The 21309-nt window shown below is 35.2% G+C and overlaps 1 protein-coding gene and 1 long non-coding RNA gene across 2 annotated transcripts in view; one reads left to right on the top strand and one right to left on the bottom strand.

Annotated features, from left to right (window-relative positions):
* LOC110596625 overlaps positions 1-326 on the top strand; it is a 702-nt gene extending 376 nt beyond the window's left edge. Inside the window, exon 2 of the long non-coding RNA XR_002482593.1 lies at positions 90-326. This is a non-coding gene — a long non-coding RNA (uncharacterized LOC110596625). The remainder of the gene's footprint in view (positions 1-89) is intronic.
* The window catches only part of WASF1 (WAS protein family member 1), a 59804-nt gene that overhangs the window by 374 nt on the left and 38121 nt on the right, over positions 1-21309 (bottom strand). The window contains exons 3-10 of the mRNA XM_021718054.1: positions 16229-16389; positions 11405-11539; positions 7913-8066; positions 6760-6877; positions 5160-5332; positions 3400-3579; positions 1711-2342; positions 180-794 (exon numbers count right to left, since the gene is read on the bottom strand). Coding sequence (XP_021573729.1) covers positions 637-794; positions 1711-2342; positions 3400-3579; positions 5160-5332; positions 6760-6877; positions 7913-8066; positions 11405-11539; positions 16229-16361 — 1683 coding nt within the window. The 5' untranslated portion in view covers positions 16362-16389 and the 3' untranslated portion in view covers positions 180-636. The remainder of the gene's footprint in view (positions 1-179; positions 795-1710; positions 2343-3399; positions 3580-5159; positions 5333-6759; positions 6878-7912; positions 8067-11404; positions 11540-16228; positions 16390-21309) is intronic.

Below are 21309 nucleotides of genomic sequence, written 5' to 3'. Positions count from 1 at the left end.
ATGGACAAAGGAATGATAATTGATTGTTTTAAAATTAACTATTGAAGTTGAAATTTATCACACAATATATAAGTAGGAAGGGAGGGGAGTACTGCTAAACATTCAAATAAGGCAAGTATTTAAAAATAATAAAACAATAATTTAAAAAATTCAAGCATTCCTTTAAGAGAATTCAATACTACAAGCTAAATGACTTTCTGAGTGTATCCATATAATCAATGCAGTGTTTCTCCTATCAAAATACCATAAAATGGAATAAGGCTCATTAATAGACACAGCTGCCCTCAAGATTTCAATCTCAGTTGCTTTCTTTAAATTAAAATTCACAAAGTACACAATTAAGATATATCAAAAAACTGAATCTGCTACTCTAACAACAGCTGTCCATGCTTAATATTTAATGGTTTATTTGACCAAATTCTCTTTTCAGGGAAAAAAATAAGATAAGCCACTATAAAACATTTAGTTTGAAATGTATGCTAATATCTTTCTTAGAAATCAAAAATTATAAAGGAAAGGGGTTATTTATTATAAGGAAAAGAAAGCAGAACACTAGAATGGCCAAACATTTTCAAGGAACAAGCACCACAAAGGACATTTGCATTCAGTTTTGTTATATTTATCAATGTGTTTTTCTTACTCCAACCAATCAACTTCATCGAATTCTGAATCATCTTCGGAATCACTATATTCGACAGCGATACGGCGAGACAGGATAGTGGCAACGTCATTTTCAATGCGCTCGTGTTTAGCTTCCTGTTCACGCTGTTCTTCTACTTTGCGTAGCTGAATACCTGACACACAGTAGATCCAAACCATTCATTTTAAATCAAAATACTAGATACTAGATATTATTAAACTCTCTAAAATAAAGTAAAATACACATGAGAAATACTAATAGGAAAACAAAAATTTATTAGGAAGAATTTGAAGGAATGATATTTAGCGAGGCACTAAATCTTTCATTATGTGATCATCTGTGATGTTAGTTGGTGAAATTTACTGGACATCCCAGGGAATCGCTACAAGGTATTTATCTATTCTGGTCTACTGCACTTTCCTGCTCACCACTCCCTAAAAGGCCAACCAAGTGATACATTGCTTCTATCACCTCTATGGTCAAGTAAATTAAACATTGTTCAATATATTTCTTGTGGCTTCATTGTCCCTGTACTTGAGGGAAAGGCACTATTATTCATTCTGTACTGTTAGTGCCTGGCATATAGTAGTTGCTTAGAAAATGCTGACTGAATAAATGAATGAAGAAGAGAAATCTTTCTTTTGTTACTAAGAAAAGACCCGTAGTCCTTTAAAGACCATCTGGTAGAGCAAACATCACTGATACCCCAAATGGGTAGCCTTAACAGTTAAGAAAATACACTTTTTAAGGGCGTGACATATATATACTAAGCATAACACAGTGTTTTAATTAAATATTATATAACATTTAAGTCTAACATTTTTAGATTTCTCATTCACTCAATAAACATTTTAAGAAGCCCTACAAAGTATAAAAATAAAATGACTCAATGTGATATTTTCTTTAAACTGATTTAAAATGTAAGTAGAACACAGCTTTACTTCCCAAAGGTTGTTTATACAAAAACATGACCACCTAAAATGTTATTAATGCGGAACACATTGTCTTCAATATTTAGAAAGTTGTCGATGCTACTCTAGCAATGCTTTTCATGGCCCTGAGAAAATTACCTTTTCGTATTGCTTCCAGCAGGACACTCCTGGCGTCACTGATTACAGGTAGGGTCGATGGATGGCGCTTTGGCTCAGAAGCAGGTACAACTTGTGATGGAGGAGATGGGGGCATTAATGGAACATGGGCACCTGGGGCAGTAGATGGAGCTGGATGGAGCCCAGAGGGAGGATGAGCAAGAGCTGCAACTGTGACAGGCGATGAAGGTCGGATACCAGGTGGAGGCAGAGGAGGCGGTGGGGGGGGCGGAGGTAGCCCCTGAACTTCACCTTGTGGGAGTGGATGAACTGGTACAGTCTCACATACGGGGGCAGCTCTGGCTACCGGTGGAGAGGGCTGCACTAGAGGGGGTGCGATGGGAGGAGGAGCTGGGTGGAGAACCCCAGGGGCAATCTGGAGAGGAGCAGGAGGAGGGGGGACGGCCGGAGCCTGCAAGGCAGTGAGGGGCTGGGGGCAGGGGCGGGGGAGGCACTGGTGGGGAGGAGTTGAAGTCATCCAAGCTCTTAATGAGGACGTTGACAAGGCAGATGGCAAAGGTGGTGGAGGAGGTGGGGGGGTGGGGCTCACAAACACGGGCGTCCTGCCTGTAGCTGGTGACTGAGGGCGATTTTCTATCAAACCTGTAGCAGAACTGAAACGATAAAGAGATCCTAGCGAGTTATTAAAACCTAACCACACAATCAATAGATGACTATCAATAGCTATACCAAAGTAGATGTATTAATACGTTCCTGTAAAAATGTGAGTTCTTCAACAGTATTTACAAAAAAAGAGAACTAAAAGGGTAGCAACAAAAAAGTTAATAAACGGTGCTTTGGTTTGTAATATTGTAAACAATCATCCTTTCATGCAGCTTTCATATACTCTCAGACATTTTATGCTTACTTTGATAAATAAAATGCTCACTTTTACGCTGTGATCTGAGTCTGTAATGACTCAACATTTATCATACTGCAATCTTGCAGCAGTACTAGTGGCCAATACAATGCCATATTTACATTGAAGCTATTAAGTCTCACTGTATGTCATTTCAGTTAAATCAATGACAGCTAATTACAAACTACAAAAAGAAATGTACAGTCCTCTTTCTTCCTGATCTCTATTCTCTATTAGAAAATTTCTATATTTCTCTATTAAAAATGCATAATTTGGATAATTACTGAAAAGATTAAACTTCAAAAATAGCTTTACTGAAAGATTATTATGAGTAACTGTCAATTCTCTCCAAAATTTTAAAAGTATTTTCCTTAACATTCACAACCATATCTTTGGTTCTCATTTCTAAGACCTTTGTCACATTCCAAAAATTCTTAATTTTTCTTAATACACTGCACATGAATGCTTGATAACAAAGCTATAACAAAATGAAACACACTTTAATCTTTAAAGTAAACTCTTATTAGCTAAATTTTCCCAGGAGAATGTGTCAGCTCTAATCAGAGGATGGTAAATTAAGTCCGAAAGGCCAAATCTGACAAGCTCCCTGTTTTTGTAAATAGAGTTTTACTGAAATACAGACACATTCATTTGTTTATGTATCGTCTATAGCTGCTTTCAGGAAACACTGGCAGAATTCATATCTGTAATAGAAACCATATGCTCAGAAAGCCTAAAATATTTACTCTCTGGTCCTTTAGAGGAAAGCTGAGTGATTCCTAAGATAAAACATCACACTTGCCGCAACATACCTGATACAGGTGGGTATGGGTTTTGCATCTCCTGCTCCATGCATTGGTGGAGGCGGAGGAGGCTCGTGGGGTCTGACCAAGACCCTTTCCTCAGCTCTAGTCAGAAGCTCACTCATCTGACTAAATGGCAAGGCAGACAGTGAATAAGATCCATCCATATGATCCACATATGTCTGAGGTCTAAAACAAACAGACAATGTCAGCGTATTGTTCTTGAATTACAGGGGAAAAGCATTCTATACGAGATACTTAAAGTTTATCCTTGGAATGTCAATATTTTAACTACTTTTAAGAAACTTCTTTCAGAAATTTACTATATTACTCCTGCTTTTAAGACAAAGAATGCCACTCACAATGCAACCTTTACTCACAAGCTAATTTAGGTGTATTATAATGGCCATCAATTATTTTATTATTTTACAATAAAATACTAATTCAATTCACAAGGATAAAAGTATTACATATGTAATCTCATACACAATAATTAACTTTTAGCAAATCATGCTCAAAGCTATCTACCTCTATTTCATTTTTTTTCTTTATAAGAAGATGCCAATGACAGAAAGGCAGATTATGAAAACTGTAATTTTCTATCACTCGGGTATCTTGCTGCTCTCTTAAACCTAAATGACTTCAAATCTTGTACCAGGAAGAAAGGTCTCTCAGATGCTAGCATCACAGAGATGGCTAGCTGCATCATTTTTGCCCTTTTGGAGTTTTCAAAGGTGCTAGGGTGCTCAGAAAATAGCTGAGTAGAACAGCAACGTGTGACTTAGATCAGATTGAAGTAAGATTTTAGACACCTTGAGCATGTGAAAGTTTATAACTATTTACCTGCTATAGTGCATTTGGGGGACAAAACTGGATTTAATAGATGTGCAAGTCAGAAAGTACTGGATCTACTATTGACTTAGATAAACATCTTTCTCAACTATAATAGAAACAAATGCCTGTCTACAGATTATTAATTTTTAAAAGTTCAATTTGTTCCATTTCTTTCTTTCGGTAATACAGATAACTAGTATCTCTCAGATATATATTTCTCCTAAAAACAAGTAGAGTTATTTCACATTTATGTCCCAATAATTTACATCTATTATTCAAAAGAAAACCTTAAGCACTCTTCCATTCAAAAATCAATGACTATACCCAAATAAATGTCTACACAGAGAGATGCCAGCAAAACATTAGTGTGTTTGCTATGGGGGTAGAATGCTACTTAGATAGGGCCACTGGCCACTCAGAAAGGAAAAGGGCCTATTCTATACTTCTTAAAAGGGGGATAAGTAATTTTGCTTGAAAGCCCTGATATATCTGAGATGGGGAGATGTGGCAAAGAAAGAAAGTTAGGGGAAAGAAAAAGGAAAAAAATAGAATCCCTCCTCAACTCCTACTTTACATGCAATGAATCAATAATATTTCAAAAAAATTCTAGACCTCACTCATCTATTATGAAATTCTAGCAGATTCTGCCTGAAATATTGACAGGGAGTTGAGACTTAATATGAGAGCTGAAGATCAGCTATTTTAAACACCTCTTTCTACAGAAGACAATACTAAGATCCAGGTATGAACATGACCTGCTCAAGGTCATACTTCAGTACGCTCACAGTAGTCAAGATTTTGAAATCATCTGTATTTATAATGGGGTCTGCCAGTTCAACAGTTTAGGACCCAAGACTTAGAAGTACAAATTTTACAAATAAAGTCAATGTTTTATCATTATTTTTTTTTTAAAAAACAAGCAAAAGAAAAGAAACCTTGTTTCAAAATGAGAGGCTGGGCCATTAGCAACTTCAATATGCTTATGTAAGAGATTAGCATCATCTTCAGCCAGCTCTGGACCTTGGGCCAGCTTCTGCCATTCTCTCCGCCTGTCATGAGGTGCTCTTGGCACTTTTTCTGGTTCATGAGGACGATCTAGATTTTTCTGCTATAACAGATGTATTGAAACAAAGCCAAATGTTGAAGTGCTAATTTTTTAAAAGAAGTTACAGCAATCAAAATAAAATTCTAACATCAACATTGAAAAAGACAATGTTATTATAACAGCAAAAGTAACACAGAAACCTTCGGAGTTAAATCCTAGCTAGTCTGCTGTAATCCCATTTCTTATCATGTTTTTTTAACCCCCAATTCAAACTGATGTGCCAAATACAAAATAATATGCCTAAGTAATAAAATTTTAGGTCAGAAAGTCCTTTCAGATGAAAAAAGGCTCACCAACCCATGTTCCCACATCTATTAGTCTGAAATTTCTACCATGAATGGCACTGTCTACCTCTAACAAAATGTGAACCCTTTTGTAAGGTTATGTTACCTGGGAAGTGACTGATTAGCTAGCTGACACATTAGAAAAACCCGAATTATCTAATTACCCCACAATAATTGTGCCATTCACAGAAAACATGGTCATTAAACAATAAAACAAAAAAGTGATTAAAATTGGGAGAGAAAGTACAGAAAAGTCCACAGTAGGTATAACAAGCCCAAATGCTCAAAGGGGCCAAGTGGATACCACACATGATTGAAGTCAGTCAGGTGGAGATGGGTGATGCAGTGAACTTGACAGACATACCTATCTCAGGCAATCTAGTCCAGAAAATTTAAAACCTCTGTGTTTGGCAAACAAAACACTTCCTGTAAGTGTAATCTGACTTGCAAAAACTAGCTAGAAAAGTGGGATAGCACCTAGCACAGAAGATGATGCCATGAGGGCATTACCAGGATTGGGAGAGACATCACTATGGAGAAACAGAGGGATGATGAAAACAGACTTTGCCTTCTTCCTAATTCAGCCTCAATCCAACTTTGCTTTGTCCTTCTATATTTTCAGTTATCATTTACCCGAAATAAAGCAGATCCAAGTAAATTTTATTAGAAAGTAGAAAATGACAAGCCAGCACAAAGATAACAGGAATTTCTTGAGAATATAATAACCTCTCCAAAACATTTAAGAAATATTTAGGATATGCTCTGTAGCAAGAAAATATTAGCTGAATCTATAATAGCAATATCTGTACAACATTCCATTGTTCCTTCTTACCCAAATGCCCTTCTCTTCCCTGGTCCACTAAATCCCTGTTTGGAAGTGTTGATCGATTCTGTTCACTGACTAAAGCAGATGCTGCTTTGTGCCGTCTAAACCCTCCACACATAATTCTGCACTGGTACTTATTACACCGTACTATAACTATCTAACTGCTTATCTGTTCCCTATTAGACTATGATCTTTCTGTGTAGTAACAAAGACTTTAGTATTTAACTATTCAAACCCAATAAAAGTGTCAAAGTACAGATTAATAAGGTTCCATATGTGCAATACACAGAAACTTCCATTTTTTTAATCTCCTGTAATACCTTCTGTTTCCTCTTTTCCTTCCTCTTATCCTCTGTATCTTGCAACATTTTTTCTTTCCATAGATCAAAGAAATATGAAGGATTGGTATAGAACTTCAAACCTTCTTTACCATCATCTCTGAAATTAAAAATATCAATTAAAATATACATTAGTAAGACTTACAGAGGAAATCATATTTTACTAAAACATGTTTATTCTCTTACATTAATAGAATGCACAGTATGTGTTAATATATTGCCAAAATAAATTAGAATATTTCACCAATAAAAATTTCTCACGAATCAGGATTAGACACTACAAAAAATGGAAAACCAGATGCTGTTCTGAGTTGGTACTAATAATTTAAAGTACAGCTGAGTAATTTTCATCCCTTATTTCTGCTGAATACCAAATTTTCTAAGGGTCCTTTGGGAAATTCCAGTAATTACAAATAGTTCCACCAAAGATAAAAGCCTGAAAAGGCAGTAACATTTAGAATAGAGAAATTCTGTAGTTTCTGCCAATAATCCAATTTATTTACTTACTAAATCTAAAAGATATCACCTAATCGTCATATTTATATTCAATGATTGCATACTGACTTAATCTCAAATAACTGTCTGAATACCTTTTTATTCAGAATATGTGCTGTGCATCTCAAGTGACCCATTGAACAAATCATGTGAAAGGGTTCCAAGGAAAGACTGAATAATTCCAGATTTTAAATGGCAAGAAGCATTTTAAAAACAGATAACACATATTTATTATGTGAAAAGTTGACATATCCAGATCAAGAGTAGACAAAACAAGAAAAATAATAATATTTATTTTGCTAGTATGGTGGAATTTTGAGCTTTTTAAAAAAATTTTCCACTTGATTCAAAATTACAAGGACAATAACAACTCCTTATCTCTTTACATTAATAAGTTTGCCAGCAGCTTTTCTTAATAATACTTGTCAAAACAACTCTTTTGAATAGGTCTTGTCTTTTGTAAGCCAGAACATTAGGAACTAATCCAGTGAGCAAAGCAAAGGTTTTCTAAACATGGTGAATAGGAAAGGCTCACTGTGTTGGCCAGAAGCCCAATGAAATTAAGAATGTTTGAGGATTTAGCATTTACATCTGAAGTCTGAGATAAATAACAGGCCTCCTGACTCATCAACCTACGGACCTGTAAGGAGTGAGTATATTGAGAGGTGGAGGTTGCTCACAAACGTCATACGTCTCCTGCAGTGGGATAGGCAGAGTCTTGCGATCGAAAAGCTGCTGATCTTGAATTGTAGAACTTCGGAAAGCTTTTCTCATTGTTATATCTTGCAAAGACACTGAAACAAAAGTCAAATATTTGTTGCTTTTTAAAAAAATTTTACTGAGATGATTTAACATAAGGACAAATTTATATACTGTATTCACTTAAAAGTTGGCATGGCTGAAGAGGTTGTAACCTTAGTGGCTTATGAATCAGATACCACATTTTAAATATTTGATCATCATATTTACCCACAGCATTCTGTGCCTACCTTTCCCAATCAGATGTGCTTTAATGCAACCTTTAATTTCTGAGGCTCAGAACACCCTAGTGACACCTGAAGTATATCCACATTTCTCACCAAATATATATTTTTCTTTTCTCTACCTGCCATCCTGGGTCTCTATCAACTTAATTCTCTTCTTCCCTCAAACCAGGTGAAGTGGGGACCAATGTGAGGCCCAAATTTTGCCTGTACAATGACCATTTGTATGCCTAACCCTGAATTGTACCCTACATTTTTAAAATAAAAAATTTTTTAAATCTTTTATTCCCAACTCCCTTTATTCCTTCTTTTAACTTACACCAATAACTCTGGAAGGAATTAGTTATTAGTAGCGTTCTGGGCTAAACACACTGCTGATCTATATGTCATATATACTACACATATTATATATGTACTATACGGTTAAACTTTACTGTAAACATATTTTCAAGACTTGGTTGATCTATGTTATTCTCCTCTTCACTTAATCTTTTATCTGTCCTATAAGGCTTTCTACCTACCCATGAAATCTTGAAGATGTAGATTGTCTTGTACATTAGGGTGCCCAGTAACTATCACATACATGCTGATTTAAACATAACTTCATTTATTTTGGACTGTGCAACATGTTAAAATACAAATGTAGCAAAATATTGCATCCTTAACTCTTAGAGTGATTTCCTGATATCAGAAAATTAGGCAATTTCTTACATATTTAATATGGCATTAAGTATATAGACAAATGTGTTTATAGCGTAGCAAAGTCAGTACTGAACAACCCAACAATTCTTAAATTACTCTTCTCCCTAAAGTAATATCCCAGTGATCCTCTCAAGTAAAAGTCACTCAACGCGAGTGTTTAGACCTATTGCACGTTGGAGCAACAGGGCTGGCTCTGCAGTGGCCACACCATTACTGCATTTCTAGCAATCCCACTGCTATGTGACCTGGAACACACTCAGAAACACCACCATAAAACTCCGAGAAGAAAAATGTCTTTTGCCACCATCACTAAAAGGTGATACAGAAAGTAGCGTACTTAGTGAGCACATACTGTATGTGCTAGATGCTTTCATTAATTTTAATTTCATTTCATCTTTATGACTCAGCAAGATAAGAATTATTATTCCATTTGTAAACACTATCAGGAAGCCAAGGCTAGGAAGTATTATATAACGAGCATGAGGTTAAATGGTTAAAAAACAGCAGAGCCCAAGCAGAAAGCACAGATCTGTCTGCCTTTGAGGCTAATTCTTTTGCCACAATACCACACACTGTTTCAGAATCTTAGACATGGCCTGTGTTTTCTGCAATCAAATGGATCAATTCTTGCCACTGTCCTATTGACTTATTAATCATAAGTATATATAACTAAGATGAAACCCAGTGTTTAATCTCCCCAAACATCCCTGGTAAAAGATTTAAAGAACATGTCAAGGCATAAGCATGATGCACTTTTCTACCTTCAGTTCATTTATTATCTGTCTTATTGTTAAGTGACCACTGCAACAAAGCCCCTTTCATTTGCCAGCAAGAACATCTAATGTGACTTAAACAGTATTATATAATACTAATTTAGCATGTTTGTAAGTATAATTGAATTAAATATAATTATACAAGTCTTTGTTTAAAACTTTTTTTTTACATATTTTCTAAATTACATTGATAGTTTTCACTGTTACTATATAATGGGAATAAAAAAATTGATACCACACCCTGTAATTTAGTATTGTATTCATGATACTATTTGTTTGAATTCCCAGTAGGTTTAAAAATCTAGGTTAAATAACTACAAATTCCTTCTATACAGCCTTCCCAAAACACTTTCAAATAAAGCTCAAATAAAATTTTTAGATTTTTGAATTCCTCCCCATTGTTCAGCATAATTTTAAGGAAAGCTATGTATAATTCTGATAGTATGATTGTTGACATATTAAGATTTGTTTTTAAAAACACACATCTTAAGTTATTTCCTGGTATTTGTATTTTCACTTTTAAAGTTAATGATGATGATAAGACATCTGTTAAAATTTAATAGTATTTGGAAACTAAATGTTGATTTATATTTCTTTTACATATGAGAACTTCCTATGTCCTTCTGTATTATTAGATGGCATACATTTATAAGATATTTGAGTTATCTTAAAATAAATTTTGGCTATAAATTACATATTTGAAAGTATGGTCATAATTTTTTTTTACCTTTAGCAATAATTTTATTTCAAGAATTTCATGAAGTGTAACTAATGTACATATATATGTTTCAAGGATACCACCAAGAAAGATAAGCCACAGAATGGGAGAAAACATGTGTAAATCATTATCTGATGATGGATTTGGATCCAAAATATATAAAGAATTCTTGCAACTCAGTAATAAAAAGACAAATAACCCAATTCAAAATATTTTTAAAATTTAAAAGTAAGAGATGGTTATAAAAGGTTCAAATTAAACAATTTTCTATGGTAGATAAGTGAAAATTATGTTCTGTTCCTTTTTGTAAAACAAGCAAACAGAAAGAGGCATTTAGGAAACATGAACATCAATGAATTCTACCAAGACATGAAATGTGCTTTTATTACTAAAATTTCTACTGTTATTTCAGCCTATAGTGTGGCTTTTTAAAAAATCTGCTATTTCTGATTTATTATCTAGGTATAAAATGCTTCTGCCCTACATATTGGCAGTTCATTCTTGAAATGTTCATTTAAAGTAGGAAGTAGCATTCAATTAAATAACTAATCGGACTTTAGCAATATGCACATACAAAAGCATATTAAAAGGAGTTACATTCTTATACAATCAAATTTAATGACTTCAGGTAATTCTCAAATATTTTCTAAGGCAAAAGTATACAAATAAATTATAAGGGAGAAAAGAAAAGAGAATGAAGAAAAAGCCTGGTTAAAATGTTATCTTTATGTCAAAAAACAAAGTGCTATTTAGTGTACAAAAAGAAGAGATTTAAAAAAGAGTAGAAAAGAAAAGCGAGTAAAGTACACTGACTTATAAGCACACCAGAGGACACAGGTACCAGAGGACACGGGCAGAGAGACACACTCATGCTTCATATTGTTCTTATATATATCACTCTTCTCATCTAACTTAAAATATACACACAGAAGAAAACACAATATGAACAAACTTACGTTCCTCTTCTTTTGGATCAAGCTGCGTAACACTAACAGATAAACGATCCACACGTTCTTGCAAGGAGTTGACTCTGAAGGAAAAACTATGTGCTTCATTGAATAATTCTCCAAATATATCTTCAGCATATTTACCTAAGCAAACATGAAACATATGCTATAAAATAGAATATGATCAGAGATAAATATTAAATGATATAACATTCAAAATTGGTGTCCTGCTAAATATGGCATTTATTTGGAACTACAGTTGACGCAACACGGGTTGAACTACACTAGATCACAAATATGTGAATGTTTTTCCAATAGAATTATCACAAATGTTGAATTTGAGACATTTTGAAAACTCTTGCAGATGAACCATGTAACTTAGAAATATTAAAGCATTTCTTAAGTTACATTATGTCATAAATGCATAAAATATATGTAGATACCAGTCTATTTTATTATTTACTACCATAAATACATACAGATCATAAAAAGTTAAAACTTATCAAACCTTACGCACACAAAACACAAACCATACATGGTACCATTTACAGTTGGGAGAAATGCAAAATAAAAAAGATGTATTAAATCATAACTGAATAAAATTAATTAGTACATACTGTACAAGTATAATCATTTCATAGCCATTTCCTGTTGAAAACTGGAGCTCAAGTGATGTGAGTATCTGCTTAAAATGCCATGTGTAGCCATGAGTAGTGGCTCAAGCATATAATCCCAACACTTTGAGAAGTCAAGGTGAGAGGATTGCTTGAGCTCAGAAGTTCAAGACCAGCCTACATAACATAGCAAGACCTTGTTTCTACAAAAAATTTTTAAAAAATTAGTCAAGCATTGTGGTGTATGCCTGTAGTCTCGGCTTCTCGGGAGGCTGAGGCAAAAGGATCACCTGAGCCCAGGAGGTCAAGACTACAATGAGCCGTGATCAGGCCACCACACTCTAGCCTGGGCAACAGAGTAAGACCACAACTCAAAAATAAATAAATAAAACAAAATAAAATGCCATGTGAGCAGTCCACCTCACCACTAAACTGCATATCACAGTAGAAAATAATCTCTCACAGTTCTTGTGGATTTTTCATTAATCCAAAATATATAAAGAATATAGTATTGGTGCAATACTATAAATCTGGAATAACCTCATGAGACACATATGAAGTACCACTAGTGATGCTGGAAGTAGTCCCAAGAAGCAAAGAAAAGTGGTGACATAAAAAAATGTTGAATTGCTTGATTTGAACTGCAGACTGAGTTCTACAACTGTGGTTGCCCACAATTTTAAGATTAATAGATCCAACATAAGGACCACTGTAAAAAAAAAAAAAAAAGAAGAAGAAGAAGTGAACCGCTTGATGTGAACTGCAGACTGAGTTCTACAACTTTTCCTGGATTGGTTCCATTGCTGCTTTGCCCCTGAAGTCAGAAAGTACCTTCCCATGAAAAGACTGCCTTTTAAAGTTCTTGTGATGCTATACTATTCCCCTGGCCATCCAGAACCACATAGGTTTAGCACTGAAGGTGTCAAAGTGATCTATTTGCCCCCAAACAAAACACCTCTAATTTAGCCTCTAGATCGGGGGTCATAAGAATCTTTGCTCTATTTACTGTGAGACCTTGGTATCACTTTCCTCATCTGTATAATAGGAATAAAAATATCTCTCATGGAAACATGGGTCTAATTTAAAAAAACTGATTTCAAAAAAGAAGTCACAAGAAAAGGAGATACAGTGAGCAAAGGGCTTAGTTGTACACCTGATAGAGCTGGAAGCTCAAAAACAGGTGGCACTTACTGTCATATAAGGGAGGGGCCCCAGAGCACAAAGCTAAAGACACCTCACTTCTGGGTGTCAGGTGGTGCTTAAGACACTTTCGGGGAAACAGTTTCTCTGGAGATAAGGAAGCATCTCACAGGGAAGAAGGGCAGGGATAAAGTGACTCATTTATTCAACAAATGTTAGAGATACAAATGCTAGGGACGAAATGGAAACGATTTATCTTGGTAGCATGAACTGACTACATTTAACAAGAGAAAAACCAAAGGACAAGAGAATGGTATAAAAAAAGAAGTACCCTGGGTAATCAGAATCCTAATGGCTGTTAAGACAACAATAAAATGAGAAAGAGGAAATTTAATATAAAGTGAATTATAGGTTTTTAATACTTATCTGTTATAAAACATAATTATATTCTACTAGAACGATTTTCAAAAAATCGATGTATATTTTTGTGAGGAAGAAGTCAGAAATCCAGCCCTAAGCCATGGGACCCCTGCATTGCTGTATTCTCAAGTACTAACAACAATAGTGCTAACAATAGTAAATACCAACGCAAAAATTTCCATGATCTAGAATCATTTTGAACAGCCAAGTTTTCTAAGTAACTCAGAGATTATTATTATTTAATGTGTCAATTGTTACTTTAACTATTTTGGATGGAAACTTGTGAAATGTAGTCTAAGGTTTCCTGCTTCTTATATAGAATACAAATTTAAACATAATTTAATTTTTTCCTGAGGGCTCATGGGCAGGAATTATGAAAATCAAACATTGTCCTAAGCCAAAAACCAGACCTGAAATGTGTATCTGCATTACTAAATGGCCCTTTTCTGTTTTTTATCCTGCAGCACTGCTTACATCACTTCTCCCTCTGCTGTTAACGGCCTCTTTTGGTTGAGTTCATGATGACTTCTGCTATCTCCCTATACCTCCTCTTTTCATCTTCTGAGGCATAAATGTTTGGAAACCACATCATCAAATTTGTTTAACTATCAAAGTAAAAGTAAGCAGGTTCTGAGAGAAGAATCAATTGGTTATCTTATGTGCCTGGTTTCAGTGCATGGGTTTATTTTATTCTGGCTATCTAGAGGCCTTTTAAATTTAACTCCAGGTTCTCAACTCTATCCAGTAGGAAAGCTGCTAGAATGGTAATTTTAGGGTAGTATTGCTACACCTTGCTACAATATTTTATGTGTTTTTTCCTTGTTTTTGAATTACTACAAACTGCTTAGATAATGCTTGTATGTATGGTCTCTGATTCCAAAAGTGAAGCACCCAAAACCTAATTTAGTTGTACTTTTACAATGTATTTATATTTTCAGAGTTTGGCTACAACATGACCATGTGCTTGCTGATAAATATTGCTTACATGAATTATACCAGACTTGAAAATTCCTTAAATTTCCATCTTTAGATTATAAAGAAATGGGTTAGTACTATAACTTAAACACCTTTAATCGAATTCATTCTAAACCCTATGTTGGTTATATACCTAGAACAAGATACTTGTATTAGACCCATAATTCACTTTATTTTGTTTAGGAAATATTTTATACACAGTTACTAATGCCATTAGTAACTGTGTATAAAATATGCCATGCTCTTAACATGTATTTTGATATTAACACCCTGATTTACGCATGCACATGCAAAACATAAATTTTATATAAAGTCATGTTACATTATATTCAATAAGTGCTAGGTCACACAAACGTCAGTAAAATGTACTTAAACAATATGGTTAATCATATGTTAATGCAATATCTGGAAACTCTTAAGACTCTTCTTTTTACTTGTCTCAAAAGTACATTCTATATTGGCTTTCCTAAGGAAGAAACAAGTCAACAATACAAAATTCTAGTAATTCACTGCCAATAACTAACCTGAAAAAAAAGGGAAGAAGGAATATATTTAAAACAAATTCAAACAAATAGCCTTTTATTTATTCTTCCAACTATTTCACAAGCAATGCAGAAATGTAGTACTCTTAACAAAGACCATTCAAATGTAACTTTTTATGCCGCTCTTGCCGCAGATGTGCATGCCCAGACTTTCTTACTTGAAACAAATTAGATTAACAACCTCTTGTGCTAAGTACTCAATTATATGCGAAAGTACAAAAGTTAAAAGGAAAAGAAAAGCCAAGCCTGCTTAACAAGAGAATCTATATAGCTGACAAGATAAATCTAGGATCATTTGGAGAATATATCTAGGCCAAGAACACTTTGTTTTATCTTAAAATCAAAATATCGATGTCTTTTTAAAAAGCTAATCCTTCAATTCAAAAGATTGACTGGATTTATTTTTTAAAATTTCTAGCTAAATAAGTTGATCATAATGGGAAATAATTTGCTTAATTCCTTAACTAAGTAGCTCTGCTCTGCTCTGTCATCTTATAATGGGTACACACTGCCTGTCTCATTCCCCCCACCTGCCCCTTCCACTGGTCTTTATTCTCTGGCAAACCAGCTTGACTTCTATCTGCCAGAGGCTGGTTCACATCATACTGCATATCAGACTCTTCACTGGTATCAACTGATAACCCAATGGCCCTTAGACAACTCACTTGACTGGCCTAATCCTCTGACTCATGATGACCTTGCACCTTTCACTTCAGATCTCTGAAAATACAAAAAAACAATTTCCCTAGGCTAAGTAATTATATATACAGAGATACTAGTGTTTCAAAACGCAAATGGTTGAAGCTTCTAAAAAGAGTAAAGAGTGATAACAACCAAGCAAAAGTACAACTATGATCCTATCTTTCATAGATCAAATCATATCTTAAAAACAATCTCAATAATTCTCATTCATCATGTGATTCTGTTCCTCAATTATTTCTTATTCTCCTTATTTCCCCTGCCCAGAAGAAACATAATACAGGGGAAGAAAAAATTATTCTAAAACTCATTAATTATACTAAAACTACTACATTTTTCAGGACAATTTTATACTCATCTCACCCAACAGTCCCCCAAAACTAATCACAAGCACATCTTAATCCATTCTAGATATTTAACATACTTAATTCCTGTATACTTACTTAGGCTACTTAATTGTCTAATTATATTTGCCAAGGAAATATTGGTTACACATTCCAATTCATTCTTAATGCCTCTAGGCAGGGCTGTGTGGCACAAGTGCCTAGGATCGATGTTTCTTTTCACCAATGGCATCTTGAGATCAACCTTTGTGCCAGTTCACCTGTAGGAAATGAAAAAATAAATTAACAGTACTCAATTACAACCAACACAGGATGAAACTCTATCTTTCATATTTAAGAATAAAGTACAATTGACCCTCGAACAACACAGGGTTTGCATGGGTTCATTTAAATGTACATTTTTTTCCCCTTCTTCCACCCTTGAGACAGAAAGACCAACCCTCTTCTTTCTCTCCTCAGCCTACACAGTGTAAAAACAACAAGGATAACGATCTTTATGCTTATCTAACTCCACTTCAGGAATAGTAAATATATTTTCTCTTCCTTATGATTTCCTTAATAACATTTTTTCTCTAGCTTATTTTAAGAATACATCATACAATAACATATAACATACAAAATGTGTGTTAATCAATGATGTTATTGGCAAGGCTTCTGGTCAACAGTAGGCTTTTTTTTTTTTTTGAGTCGGAGTCTCACTCTGTCGCCCAGACTGGAGTGCAGTGGCAGTTCCCGGCCACTGCAGCCTCGACCTGCTGAGCTCTGGCGATCCTTCCGCCTCGGCCTTCCACGTAGCTGGAACTACAGGCGCGCGCTACCACGCCCGGCTAATTTTTTTGATTTATTGTAGAGATGAGGTTTTCCCAAGTTGCCCAGGCGGGTCTCGAACCCGCGGGCTCAGGCAATCCACTTACCTCAGCCTCCCAAAGGCACGGTATTACAGGCTGAGCCACCGAGCCCAGCAACAGTAGGCTATTAGTAGTTAAGTTTTGAGGGCACCATAAGTTACATACAGATTTTCGACTGCACAGGGGTTTGGTACCCCTAACCCTCCAGTTGTTCAAGGGTCAACTAACTGTGTTAGCTTGTATGAAGATAATGAAAATGGAGTCACCTGACTAAAAGAATCAAAATTGATTAAATTTTCATTTTCAATGACTAGAACATCAACATTATATAAAACATCTTTTTAAAAAAAAAAACAAAACTTACTTTCAATGTCAGTAGAGGTTTTTGTTATAGGCAACTGGTGTGAGAGGTTCTCTCTAAAGGAGTGCCTAAAAGAATTCAAGAAGCTGGGAGGGTAGTGTCATATCTGCATTTCCAAATAAAATGTATCAGGTGTCCAATAGTTCAGAGATAAAATATCCCAAGCAGCCTTGCACCTGAAATCTCAGCAAAACCTACCAAATCTGTATTTAATTGATCAAAAAGTTCAACCTTCTTTGAATTACAAGATGCTCTCACTTTGCATAACTCCCATATGCACGAATTTCGACTACTAGAGTTTAACTACATAACACTAGTTCCCAAACATGGTTCAAATTTCACTTACCACAGTATATTAGCTGTGATTGCATAAATACAAACTTCATTGTCAGTACTCTAGTCCACAAATCACTATGCTAATAAGAGATGCACATCACAATTGGTGACCGATCACCACTTCTTCCAAAGTCAGCTGGTAATTGGTCATGCCTCATCTATTATTCATTTCACTCACAAAAGCAAAGTCAATCTGTGTTGCCTTCTGCCTCCCGGGGCTAAACCCACATGAAACTTTACTAAATGGTAGTTGAAAGAGGGACTTGGCCAACAAAAATAAAAGTGCAGCAAAAAAAAAAAAAAAAAAAAAATGACAATGCTGGAAATGAAACTGAAATCCAACACAGGTGGAGTACACGATAAATGGCTGACTATGGAATGTTGCCCTGCCACTGTGAGAGAGCCTTCAGGCAAGGCCCAAGGGACTCTGTAAAGGCAACCTTACAGACACAGGAGGAGCATGGCTGCAACAAGGATTATGTCCTATAGGAAGTGACACCAGTCAAAACTCCTCACATTAAAGGAATGCTTGAAACTATTTCACAACATTGAAAGTGCAAAAAGATAAAATGCTGGAAGCGAATCCACATTTAGAAGAGTGCAACAATTTGCCAAAGATGCCTCTCCATGATGCCTGCGAGTGAAGATGCTCACTGTGCTGGCTCTGCCATTGCAGGTGGCACCACAGGAAGGGTAGCACATCTTCAGCTGTGCCAAAGATGAGGCGTGACCAGTCACCAGGTTTTTACAAAGAAATAAAACACTAATTCTAATTGTTTCCACTGTTTTAAATTCCACTGTGCTAAATAAATATTGATTTTATTTTTTAACTTCCCTACACCTTTTAACCAACGATAGGAGTTTTTTATGACACAAATTGTGAAGAGCATCAAGCAATTCTAATTTCCCCCACTGATTAAGATTGTTCTGCATGGTTTCAACCTGCACGGCTATCTTTACCATCCCACACCACTGAGCAAAGTGAAGACGGACTGACTATACTTACCTCCTGGTAAACAGTGGTTACTGAAAGAAGTAATTCATAAACTACTGAGCTTTAGTAACTACCAAATGAGAAGTTTTGGATAAATCTAAGTGCATTAAAGTGTTACTTATCAACATGCTTTAAAAAATTCTTGCATAAAATATGTCTCCTCTGACCTCTTTGTTCAGCATTCTCTCTAACATGTTTTTTATTTTTATTTTTTGAGTTGGAGACTACTCTGTTGCCAAGGCTGGAGTGCAGTGGCATGCTCACGGCCACTGCAGCCTCGACCTACTGAGCTCAGGTGACCCTTCTGTCTCACAGCCTTCCAAGTAGCTAGAACTACAAGCGTGTGCCACCACGCCTAGCTAATTTTTTGATTTATTGTAGAGATGAGGCCTCGCCTAGTTGTCCAGGTTGGTCTCAAACCCATGGGCTCAGGTAATCCTCTCACCTCGGTCTCCCAAATTGTGCAATATAAGACGTACAGAAAAAACGCATACAAAACTGTATAGCTCAATGATTTAAGTGAACACTCAGGTAACCCTATGTAAGAAAAAAACCTGCCTGGACCCCAACCCTTCCACTTTGGTTCTCTTCCCAATCATCATTGCTTAATTCCTCCCCACAGGTAACCTTTATTCTTTTATAATAAGCATTTCCTTGTTACTCTTTATATTTTCACCACTTACACAGGTTACTTTAAACACTATAGCTTTGTTTGGACTGCTTTTTGAAGTTTATGTAAATGAGATAATACAATACATATTATTTTGTGCCTTGCCTTTTTCATTTCACATGGTAACATTCATCCATATTGCTTTGTATAGAAGCAGGCTGTCCATTTTCATTGCTGTATAACATTTCACGATGACACCGTTACAATTTCTTTGCCCATTCTAATGTTAGTATGAGTTGTTTCCAGTTTGAGGCTATTATGAATAACACTATACTGAACATTCATATACATGTGTCTTAGTGTACACACTGCTGTTGTGACTGTATTTTAGGACGAGAATAGCCAAGTTAAGGATATAGAAAATTTCAGCTTTAGAAAATGTCGAACTGCTCCAAAAGTGACAATACCAATCAGTATGTGGCCTTTCCACAGTGTAGAGGCTGCTGCTGTTACACATTCTCACAACACATTATACTGCCAATTTTAAAATTCTAGCTGTTAAGGGTATAGTGTGGACACCTATTTTAGTTTTGTGTTTCCCCAATTATTTAATTTAAGCACCTTTTCATATGTTTATTGACTATTTGGACTTGTCTCTTGAGAAGTGTCTGTTCAGTTCTCTTGCCCATTTTCTATTGGTCATCTGTTGTGTTAGGTGTTAGGGTTGATTTGCAGGAACACTGGATGTGAGCCAGTGGAAGGTTATACATGATGCAAATACCTTTTCTTCTGTTACTTACTATTCTAATATCTTAATAATGTCTTTTTTTTAAAGCATATTTTTTATTTTAAAATTGTGGGGTACAGTGAAGGGTTAGGTATACAAATATGCATCATTCAGGGTTAGGGTTAGGGTTAAGTTTTACAATATGGTAGAATCTATCAATATTTTCCTTTTAGGTTTAGTATGAAAGTATAGTTTTTGAAATCTCTTTCTATACCATTATCTTAAATATGACTTTCTACATTACCTCTTAGCTTTATTTTGTCTTGCATTTTAAATCTACAATTGATGTGGAATTAATTTTTGTGAATGGTGTGATGTAGCAGTCGAGTTTCAGATATATTATTGCAGCACCATTCACTGAAAAGATTATTCTTTCTCCATTGCTCTACAGTGGCACTTTCGTCATAAATCAAATTTCTATCTATATTTTTTAAATCCAATTTTGGACTTACACTATTCCATGACCTATCTGTCTAACCTAGAGCTAAAGACACATCTAAATGGAGCTTTGTTATAAGTCTTGATATCCAATAGAGCAAGCTCTCCCACCCTGTTCTTCAAAAATGTCCTGTTTATTCTTGGCCCTTTATATTTCCACATACAGTTTAAAAATCAGATTATCAAATCACACAGACACACACTCACACACCTACTGGTAATCTGGTTGGAACTATTAAAACTACAGATCATACTGGGAAGTACTGATATTTATTTATACACTTCTTTCTATCCATGAACATAATGTACAGCTCCATTATTTAAGGATTTTTAAATGTTTCTCAGTGATTCTTGGTTTTCTAAATAAAAATCTTATAAATCCTTAAATTTATTTGTATGGAAATTATTTTTATACTAGAAATGGCATTTTCATATTTTATTATGTTTGTTTCATACACAGAAAATACATTGATTTTGGAGCACTGGCCCTATATCCAGGGACTTTATTAATCTCTAGCCTACCTGTAACTATTTTACATTGTTAAGTGTACATGATCTTAGGTAAATAGTGACTGTCTAGCTCCTCCTTTCTAGCCTTACCATACTAGCTCTAATCTTCAATGCAATGTGAAATAGAAGTGATGACAGCAAGCATCTTTGTCTTTTTCTGAACTCAAGGGGAAGGGCTTCAACATTTCCCAAGGTGTCTGTAATAGGGTTTTTGTTATCATTTTGTTTTGTAGATACTTTTTTTTTTGAGTTGGAGTCTCACTCTGTCACCCAGACTGGAGGGCAGTAGCCGCTCC

Source organism: Carlito syrichta, unplaced genomic scaffold, assembly GCF_000164805.1.
Source record: "Carlito syrichta isolate Samal-C Ts95f unplaced genomic scaffold, Tarsius_syrichta-2.0.1 Scaffold311768, whole genome shotgun sequence".
NCBI classification, from domain to species: Eukaryota; Metazoa; Chordata; class Mammalia; order Primates; family Tarsiidae; genus Carlito; species Carlito syrichta.
The sequence above is the reverse complement of the archived record's forward strand: the minus strand, read 5'-3'. Positions and strand labels throughout refer to the sequence as shown.